The 10859-nt window shown below is 34.5% G+C and overlaps 1 protein-coding gene and 1 pseudogene across 1 annotated transcript; both read left to right on the top strand.

The window, feature by feature from the left end:
• Positions 1 to 2340: 2340 nt before the first annotated feature.
• LOC147859943 (ADP-ribosylation factor 1-like) lies at positions 2341 to 5752 on the top strand (annotated as a pseudogene).
• A 1979-nt stretch (positions 5753 to 7731) lies between these two features.
• Positions 7732 to 9282, top strand: LOC147859942 (syntaxin-124-like). Its single transcript, XM_087324058.1, has one exon. It carries the CDS (start codon positions 7928 to 7930, stop codon positions 9236 to 9238), a length of 1311 nt encoding a protein of 436 aa, XP_087180184.1. The 5' UTR covers positions 7732 to 7927; the 3' UTR covers positions 9239 to 9282.
• Positions 9283 to 10859: the final 1577 nt, after the last annotated feature.

Below are 10859 nucleotides of genomic sequence, written 5' to 3'. Positions count from 1 at the left end.
GGTGAAAAAGTAGGTTTCATAAAATTTTGGCACTCCTTGATCATCATTCCTAAGTGCCCAAGATCGCAATTTTGATTATAAGCCAACTTGATCATCCTATTGCTACGCAATAGATTTATATCATATAGGCAAACATAGGATGCTCTGTGGATCCATCTTGAAACTTTAATTTGGAGATACTTGTAGGTTCTCTTTATCATGCTATTTACAAATGATTCATTAGTAATTACATGGATGTGCTACTCCTACTCCTACTCCTACTACAACAATTGGACACCCAAATCCAATTTAGCGACCCACTTCAACTACACAAACATTGAAAATATCAAAGGAGCTACATTCAAATAAACAATGTTGTTGTTGCCCTCACATTTCATAATGATTAGCTATACTTCTTTATTTCGTCCTTCTACATATTACATGATGTCAAGATACTTAGTGGTCATAAGAACCCCACAAATAATGCCCCAATTAGGTCCACATTATAGTCCCCCTTATTGACATGTTTTGTATTTGTATTGATTAGCTTGATGAAGAAACAAAAAGTTTTGCATAAAAGTAACGTATTTTTCTTGTGGATGTATGTATATATTTCCAAAAATGCACAACATGTTATACTCATCAAAGTGATAGTTTTTAAGGTAAATCTTTATATATTATATATAATGTTTTAAGATAAATCTTCAGTCATAGGAATCCGAATATGTATCCCTCTCTTGTTTGATGCACATTTATGTCAATCATCGTCTTCACTAATAATCTTTGCGTCATCCATTTGAAATTGACTTGCTTTTTAAATTCTTATGAATATTTTTTCACATTCATAATAATGAACATTTCTTTGATTCCAACTATGTTGGTGTACTTTGATTACTTATTGTGTAGTGTGTTGGGCGATGTATGTGAGGTTGTAGCAAGATATTGCATTAAAGCTCTTTTGTGAAGTAGTAAGGCAACACTTTCACATTGTATTTTATTTAGCTTGCCTGAGGGATTGCTTAAAGAAGCTAACATATTTGATTGTCTGCAACTTAGAGACATCACACTGCAAATTTACAATCTTTTCTTTGAGTGCATTTAAGCTCTTTAGTGTCTAATTGACACTTGTATATTTTTCTTTATTCTTTGTGACTTTTCACCTCACTTTGAGGTTTCTCACTAGTAATAAAAGTGTTACTAAAAATAATAATTGTATTTTATTTAGCTAGTAATGTGTCGTCTATCATCTACACCACATTAGCCAAATCATGCTTGGAAGGAAAAGCACTTTAATAGATAGCCACTAAACTTCACATTAATAGCGGCAATATTTACACTATTATGAACATATATCAAAACGCCAAACTTGTAATCGAGATTTGAACCCATGAGTCTTCAAAAAAGATGTGTAACCTTAACCAACAGGATAATTTATACTATTTGATATCCAAGGTCATGAAATAATAGACTGTTAAGATCAACTATATGGAAACATTTGATTATGTTACACTATCTGGACAATGCGATGGTCTGTCTTCTCACATAATGTCAATGCTTACTTCAAATCGTCAATGTTTTCCATAAAGTGAGCAACCAACCTATCAAGGAATGCTTAAAAAAACAATAATTCGAGCAACCACTTGTTTACTGTGCATTGCTTAAAAGGGATAAGTGTTGAATCAAGTTCATTGACCCCTCCCCCCCTCCCCCCAAACCATATTAATAGAGGTGCACAAAACATAGAATGTTGGTTCAAAGATCATTAGGTAACGTAAGCCACCACATATTATAATGTTAATTTGAATAAGCTGTAGATATGTGAGAGAAACTGAGATACCTAAGCTACCACATATTGTAATGTAGAATTAAATAAGATTTAGATATGGGAGAGGAGCTAAGGTACGTAAACTACCACATATTACAATGTAGATTTCAAATAAGTTTTAGATATTGTAGCGGAACTAAGCTACCGATAGTTCATTCAATGCATTATTAATTAATCAAAGGCTTGCTTATGTTTTTGTGTGACGAGGAACCCTTTATTATTATTATTAGATCGATACGACAATGGGAAGTACAAGAGATGTTTTGTTGGACCTCTTATGGGACTATAACTTAAATATGTATAAATTTATATATCTGTATGTACACACACACACACACACACACACACACACACACACACACACACACACACACACACACACACAAACACACACACAAACACACGCAGGCATACATACATATAAGGTGTAGTATGTATGTGTGTTTGGGTGAAACGGGCGGCCAAGTGTATGCTTTCTCGGTTTCACCATTCTTACGCATCATAACATGCTATAGTACGAGGAGAGGATCCAGAAGCCGTAGCCATGGGACTTACCTTTTCAAAATTCTTCCAGAGACTGACTGCTCGCGAAGAAGAAGATGAGAGTCCTTTTATGGCCGGCCTCGACGCCGCTGCAAAGACAACCATTCTCCCTAAGCTTGAGCTCGGAAAGTCCGTTACTACCATCCCCGCATTCGGTGAGGTCTCTTTTATGGAGTTCATGAGGTTAGCTCTCTTTTGTAGAGTTGATCTGCTGTTCGATTCTAAAGGTTTCATTTTTTGCTTGCGTTGATTCTTATTTTGAGAAGTTGACATTGCAGGTCGATGAGATGCATCTCTCATGTATTAATCTAGTTTTCGCTACGTTTTTTCAATGAGATTCGTGTGGTAATTTATCATTTTTGAATGATTCACAAGTTTTCTATGGCAAAAGAGATATCTGTTTGTTTGGTTGATTTTGATTGCTACATGTTTTGGAATCTATATTTTGTCCCCTCTCATTATTAAGACGGTTAGGATGTGAATGTTAGCAGAAGATGATGGATTGCACTTGGAATAGGTTGATTTTGAGAAGTTATTCATGTACGGTAACAACTGTTATCCTTCAATTGATTTCGAAGTTTCAATGTTTAGATCACATTATATTTCTCATTTTTCAAGAAGGTTTTGGGTGAGAGAGAATCAAAGTGAAAGGAGATGCATTTGTACCGTGGATTAGTCTGATCTTTAGAAGCTGTACACAATTTGATTTTGGTTGTAAATAAGAGATATGCTGCTTGAACTTGTGAACAAATGAAAGAAAAAGAAAGATATATGGTAGTGGAGTTTTGTCCGAGAATTATCATATTGAGTCAAAAGTGGGAGGAGACTGATCTTAGTAAGGCGTCAGGGAGGAAATGAAATCACATTAGTTAGACCTGTGGTTTGGTTGTGAATGATTGTTGAAACTTGAAAGTATTAGGTTAGCTCAAGATTTCATCGTGAAGGGATTATTTAAAGATATTAACTTAACCAGTGATCTGATTATGTAGGATTGGTTAAAGATATTAGCATAACTCACAGTTTGATTGTGAAGAATCAATTAAAGACATTAGCTTAAGGATCTATGAAAAATACTAATATAGTCATGGTTTGATTCTGAAGCATTGATGAATGATTTAAATTTAAACCATTGATCAAGAATCAATTAAAGACATTAGCTTAAGGATCTATGAAAAATACTAACATAGTCATGGTTTGATTCTGAAGCATTGATGAATGATTTAAATTTAAACCATTGATCAAATTTTCAGCAGTTAAATCTGAATATTGTCTCTCTTATTCATCTCTTGAAGATATTTCTGAGCATTGCAGCAAGAGTTTCTGGTCATGTGCGACTGATATCTGGATGATATTCGTGAGAGTACATTATATGTGATGGATGAACCTGATCTCAGCGACGAATTCATGGAGGAGATGCATATCATATGTGGTTTACCAAGGAAAGGTTCTCACCTATTATTATCATGGCAGATTCTACTCTTTTAGCATGCACAGATCTAAGTTTGTGTTGCGTATCCTTCTTTCTCAATATCTTTATGTATGTATGTATGTATCTGCCTCTCTAGAGAGAGAGAGAGAGAGAGAGAGAGTTTCAACATGCACAGAACTAAGTTTGTGTTGCGTATCCTTCTTTCTCAATAGCTTTATGTATGTATGTATGTATCTGCCTCTCTCTCTCTCTCTCTCTATATATATATATATATATATATATATATATATATATATATAGAGAGAGAGAGAGAGAGAGAGAGAGAGAGAGAGAGAGAGAGAGTTTCAACAATAACCTTGTAGGTGGAAAGAAATCCATATCACACAGGATTAGTCTGATCTCAACCAGGATTACCAAGAGAGTTTTGTATTTACACTTGGATTTATTTCCTTTTTAACTCAGTATTAATTTGAATTAGACTCCTCTACAAGAAAGTTTTCTAACAGTAACTTAGTTTTGTGTTGCGTATCCTTCTTTCTCAATATCTTTATGTATGTATGTATGTATCTGCCTCTCTAGAGAGAGAGAGAGAGAGAGAGAGAGTTTCAACATGCACAGAACTAAGTTTGTGTTGCGTATCCTTCTTTCTCAATAGCTTTATGTATGTATGTATGTATCTGCCTCTCTCTCTCTCTCTCTCTCTCTCTCTCTATATATATATATATATATATATATATATATAGTATATATATATATATATAGAGAGAGAGAGAGAGAGAGAGAGAGAGAGAGAGAGTTTCAACAATAACCTTGTAGGTGGAAAGAAATCCATATCACACAGGATTAGTCTGATCTCAACCAGGATTACCAAGAGAGTTTTGTATTTACACTTGGATTTATTTCCTTTTTAACTCAGTATTAATTTGAATTAGACTCCTCTACAAGAAAGTTTTCTAACAGTAACTTAGTTTTAATGGATACTTGTCATAAAAATGGTCACATGCCGCTTAGCATCGTGATTCCTAACCATAATTAACAATAGTAATTTTTGTAATACTTGCATAAGTATTAGCTTCAACGCCAGTAAACGTGTTTATTTTGCATTTTATGGAAAGTGCTGTGTCTTACCATAATTGCTGTAGTATTTGGACTTTTTAAATTTGTAATGAATAAGTCTAATCTACTTAACCTTCTGTCTGATCGTAGGCTTTCACGTGCAGTCAGTTGTGATTAAGAATATCAGCTTCACTGTCTGGGATGTTGGAGGTCAAGGGAAGGTAAGATTGCAAAATTCTCGGTTTTCAAACTTTTTGTCTGCGTAAAGAATTCTGCCATTCTGTTTTATAATTGAAAATCTTGAAATTGGTTCAGATCCAACCGTTGTGAGAGGCATTACTTCCAAAACGCACAGGGTCTCATCTTTGTTGTTGATAGCAATGATCATGAGCCCGTGACGAACTTCACAGGATGCTTAATGATGTCTAGTACCTTATTTACTGATATCCAAGTTAGACTTTCTTAATTGTTGAGTTGTGACATATATGAATTGATCTTCAGTACTTATATATATTACATGCAAACGTTTACGTAACTTGTTCTAATATTTCATTGAATTTTGGCATTTCGAAGGATGAGCTGCGGAATCTGTTTTACTTTGTCAGCATCATTGTTATTGTTTTTAATATCTTGAAACTTAAACTTGATCTTCAGTACTTATATATATTACATGCAAAAGTTTACGTGAACTTGTTCTAATATTTCATTGATTTTTGGCATTTTGCAGGATGAGCTGCGGAATACGTCTTACTTTGTCAGCATCATTGGTATGGTTTTCAATATCTTCTTACATGATATTTTCTTACATTTTGGAGGAATATTGTTTCTTCTATTTTGGAGCACTTCTGCCACTACTGGAGAAGGGCCTTTCAGAGGGATTGGACTGGCTTGCTAGCAACATTGCTAGCAAGGTTAGTTAGTGACTTCATATCTCTTCTTGATCTGTGTTTTATTTATCTCAAATAAAGGAGAGTAGTGTATAGATTGTATAGATCATATGCATTAAGGATAGTAACCAAGCCCTACTTTATTGATCTGCTTTGCAGGCTTGAGCATAAAAGGATGTTTTTGCTTGAGGTTGATTGGTCTTCCTTTCCAAATGGATGCCTATATGAAGAGTGAATTTCTTAAATGTTTTTTATCACGCCTTGTTTTATTTGTATAATATAATATATAATTGGTTCTTTGCCCTACAAAATCTATATCTATTTCAGTTGCTTGATTTCTCTAATTCCAATTATTTGCACGGTAACAATCCGATACACATATCTGGTGTTTTGGTACTCCAATTTCAAGTGATTTGCATGCTTAATCATGGCTTTGCATGTGTTAACTACATATAAAGTTTTTAGGAAATGAGATACAAATAAATTTATCTGATGGTTCCTTAGCCGATCAGTGAATTGTTGAAGAGAGTTCCCTATTGTGAATTCTCAAAGATTCTCAAAGAGTGTTCCGATTGTGATGGCCTAACGATTTCACTAATTTTTGACAATTTCAAGATTTCACCTTTTGTCTCCATCTTTTCACTGTCAAAGAAACATGGCTACAATGAAGTCCAAAAGCTTCTGTTGTTCAGTGCAGGTGTAATATGTATAGTTCATTAAGGTTAATTATTTTTGTTGTTCATACACTTTTATTAATGCTTGTATTGCATCATCTGATGCAGATGTTTTCATAGATTTGGATCAACATTACAGATGTGGCTACTATTTTCTGTCCTATATAATATGTTCAGAAGAAAGGATTGGAGATACAGATGTGGGTAATAATTTCTGTCCTATATATATAAGATGTTCACAAGGAAATGATTTTTGAGAGCAAAATAATAGTATATATGCTACATTCTTGTTTTTGTGAAATCATTACTTGTTGTAACAAGGTGTTTGCTAATATAATGGGAAACAAAGCTTTGCCTTTGTTTTAATTTCCACATATATCACCTCCAGTTTCCATAACTGATGGACTTTCTGAAATATTAGAAAAATGGGGGGCAACCTGCAAAGCAATGGAAAGGGAGACACTTGCGAATTTCTAAAACACTTGTTTTAATTCAGGTTTGCACCATATGCAGTGTCCACATTCGTGCAGTATCTGGTTTTTACACAAATCTACAGTGAAAAACTAGTTGCAGAGTAAAAACTAGCTGGGAATGCTTCAAAAAAGTATGCGATACAGATGAAAACTGATCACGAACGTGTGAAGAAAATGACAGTAAAGGAAAACTAGCCAGATTTTATTTGTTTTCATCTCAGCATTGGTACTAGCAAAAACTTGGGCCTTTTATCTAGACAATAAAGAGTAAACAATAGAAAACTAGCCAGTCTTGATTGGTTTTCATCTCAGCATTGGTACTAGAAAAAACTTGAGCCTTTTATCTAGACAAGAAAGAGTAAACAAACACTTACTAATATTATAAATCATAAGAGAGGATGGGACGGATGACAATGCATTTGTTTGATATGATCCTTAAATGTTTTTTTTATCCCCATTTCCATCAATACGGGATGAGGGGAGAGAGTTTTAGCAGAGTGGAGAGAACATGTATGAGAGAGATTAAACGAATAATTGTTGATTTTTATAAGAAGATTCTGTTATTACATAAAATTAACCATCCATAATTTATGGCAGATTAATGTATGCACCGTCATGGCAAGGTGATGGGATCGTGAATGCACGTTGGAACATTTCATTATTGGCTGTAATACTTGAAAGAAGTTTTCATATTTTAGAATCCTAACAATTATGTCCTTGAGAGAATTTTCAAGGTCTTTTTCTCTGTGTCTCTTTCTCTCATAAGAAATTTCATCTTGACATTCAAGTTAACAAGATGTTACCCATAACCTCTTCGATTTCTGGATTGTGAAGGACATTTCTGGATTTCAACAATTTCAGGATTTCAAATAGACTTGATTCGATTTAGCTACTCTTTACATGCATCATCACATCTAGAGAAGAGAACAAGCTGAACATTCACCACCATTATTGCTGTTTCCATCTTCGAATTTTCCAAACATTAATCACAAATTAAATCATACAATATCTCTGGTAAGATTTCTCTGTATTCAAAGGAATTAGCAAGCTTACAATTCACCATGAATGACCTCAAAGCTCAGCTACAGAAGCTTAGTTCTTCTCCCCCTCATCTTGATCTCTTTCCATCCATTAGCTCAATGGAGAGTGACAATTCTGATCATTCTCAGCTGATGAGACCGCTTCTGGTTCCTGGATTCTCCCCCGTGCTAACATCTTTTTCAAGCGATCTGGAAGATTTTGGCCATGGGAATCAGGAAAGCTCAAATATTATTAATGAAGCTGAACAAAATCTCTCAATTTTCTTTTCGGGAGTGAAAGAAATCCAGTCCAATATTCAAGCTCTGCGAGATATACTTAAAGGTCTGAGATCAAAACAGGAAAAGCTGTCAAGGAAGTACACGAAATCTCTGAGCAATGTTATGGATCTGGACATATCAGATCTTGTTTCACAGGCGCTACGTATAAAGCTCAGTCTTGATACACTCGAACAAGACAATGAGGATAATCGAAAGTTAGGTGGAAATATATATCAGAAAGGAAGCTCTACAGATAGAATGAGACTATTTATTACAAATAAACTTAGAGAAGACCTCAGAGGTTTCATAGCGGATCTTTCATCTCTGCAAGAAATGATGAGAGAGAGTGAGAAATCAGACCTGAGAAGAATGTTATATATATTCAAAGGAGAAATTGCTGTAAGCGATGAGGAGTTGGAAAAGATGATAGACTCAGGAGAAGGCCACGAACTGATTAGAAAAGCCATTAGAGAGCAAGGTTTGTGTAACATTGAAAAAGATCAGAGAAATAAAACAGATAAACAGGAAGAGAATAATCAAAAGACCAAGGTTTTAAATAGTCATGAATATGAAAGATCAGAACCACAATTGCACGAAACGATACAGATTAAAGACCATCAGGAAAGCACGAAATACGTGAAAGAAGAAAGAAATATACAGAAAAGTCCTAACACAAATCAATCATATAATGAAAGACTCTTACTAGAGCAAGCTAGCGAGTTGTCGTACCTGCAAGAGGAAGAGAATGCACAGCTCAAATCAGATTTTATGGAAGAGATACATCAGAGATATGGATCGATGAAGAAGCTCGAAGAGAACCTGATCGCACTGAAGCAGACATTCTTACAGATGGGAGAACTTGTTCATCTACAGGGAGAAGAGCTGAGCGATATAGAGAAGAACATGGTGGAATCCTTGTCTTTCATAAAGATATCTGTGGGGGAGACGGCAGGAGCGAAAGAAGAGAGGAAGAGCACCATAGCCACGAAGGTCGCAGCACCTGTGGCAATAACTCTCGTGGTTCTCCTTGTCATCGTCGGTCTCATTCTTCTTCTCCTCCTCCTCCTCCGCTGAACTTTGAAGTGTGTGTTCTTTCGTCGGTATACATACATACATACATACATTGGTTTTCCATTACTGTCTGTCATAATAACATATATCATATTTTGTGTTAATAACAATCAATCTTTGGAGATCATTATGTATTATTTATTTGCTTTTTGCTCTCTTGAACCAAGGTATGCTTTCCTAAAGTTTTGTGTGTGTTTATTTCAGGTTAACGGAAAGCTATTCATATTTCTTTGGCTATACATCAATTGAAATCAATTTATGAACCATTAAGCACCAATAAAAAGGACGCAACATGATCTACATCATTGTCCTAAAGGAATTGCATGTCCGTTTGTTGACCTACACCCTTTCTTATCACATGGTTGCCGGTCCACCCTCAAATTCCATTCATGCCCACTACCAAATTGAATGTAGAGCTCAAGCTCTAGATGTATATAATAGTTACTCTGCCTTTATTATATGCCAATGTCATATTGGTCTACCATAATGCAACAGAAGCATGATACTAATTTATAGAGTTCTCATATGTTTTTTGGAAATTGATTAATAATATTACAAAATGCAATTTCATACTTCACTTTACAAGCATGCCCCGCAAAATTTCTTGCAGACATTTGGATCCATACAAACAAAATTGTAAACACACTATGGGTAGGCCATTGTATCAAGTCAATTGCAAAAGAACAGGAATTTCATACATTATATTACCAACTTGAACGAAAGAAGAATGGTGTCATTGTAGAATTCTTGTATGACACCTTTGGATCTAGGTATAGGACATCTAATATAATACAATACCACAGTTGCTCACCTATAATACAATCATCAATAGTCAACAACTATCACATTGCAATAGATTGATTTTGAGGATGTACTATCACATTGCAATATCACATTGTAATTTTGATAAAACTGAGCATGATAAACACATGTTTTCCTTCTTATTTTATGTTTTCGACATTGGTAACCCTGTGTAAAGTTTATTATGTCATATTGGATTTGTGGTTGGACCAAATCCAAATATTTTTTCGAAGACTTCATTTCCTTTGAATGGAAGGTTATAAAAATAATTTCCATTCTTTATTATCATCAAAGCAACCTTTTGTCTCATCCCTAAAATCCAAACCTTTCCCACATATTCACATATCTATATTGTGTTTTCTTTTTCACATATGGAATATTCAAGCAGAGGACAAAAACACTCAGTGGTTCATGGCTTATCAGAATGCAAATTGCTGATGTTAAGAATCAATTGCTTGTTGGGGATGAGGTTAATCGTATTAAAAAAGTGTATGAAGGTTTTGTCTAAGGAAATAGTCATACAGGAGTCAAATAAAGAAAAAGGGGGCATATGGCAAATGGCATTACAAAGCTCTCGTAGATAATAATAAAAATGACCCTGAATGTGTGGATGCTTTTCTTCATGATGATAGCATGAGTGGATCTAATATTCTTCAACATTATGCACTAATTCTTTATGATGAGTCCATACATAGCCTAAATTCACTATTCTCAATTTTTTTATTGGGCAAACTAATCAAATTTCCATTCATTTTCCATGATGCTGGCATTGTCTGTTTACATATCTTTTAAATTCCTATTATTTTTAGATTTATGGTTCTTC

This window comes from Azolla caroliniana, unplaced genomic scaffold (genome assembly GCF_043228905.1).
Source record: "Azolla caroliniana isolate FFs.n. ecotype wild unplaced genomic scaffold, voAzoCaro1.0.p SCAF_9, whole genome shotgun sequence".
NCBI classification, from domain to species: Eukaryota; Viridiplantae; Streptophyta; class Polypodiopsida; order Salviniales; family Salviniaceae; genus Azolla; species Azolla caroliniana.
Note: the sequence above shows the minus strand (reverse complement) of the source record. Positions and strands in the feature narration are given on the sequence as shown.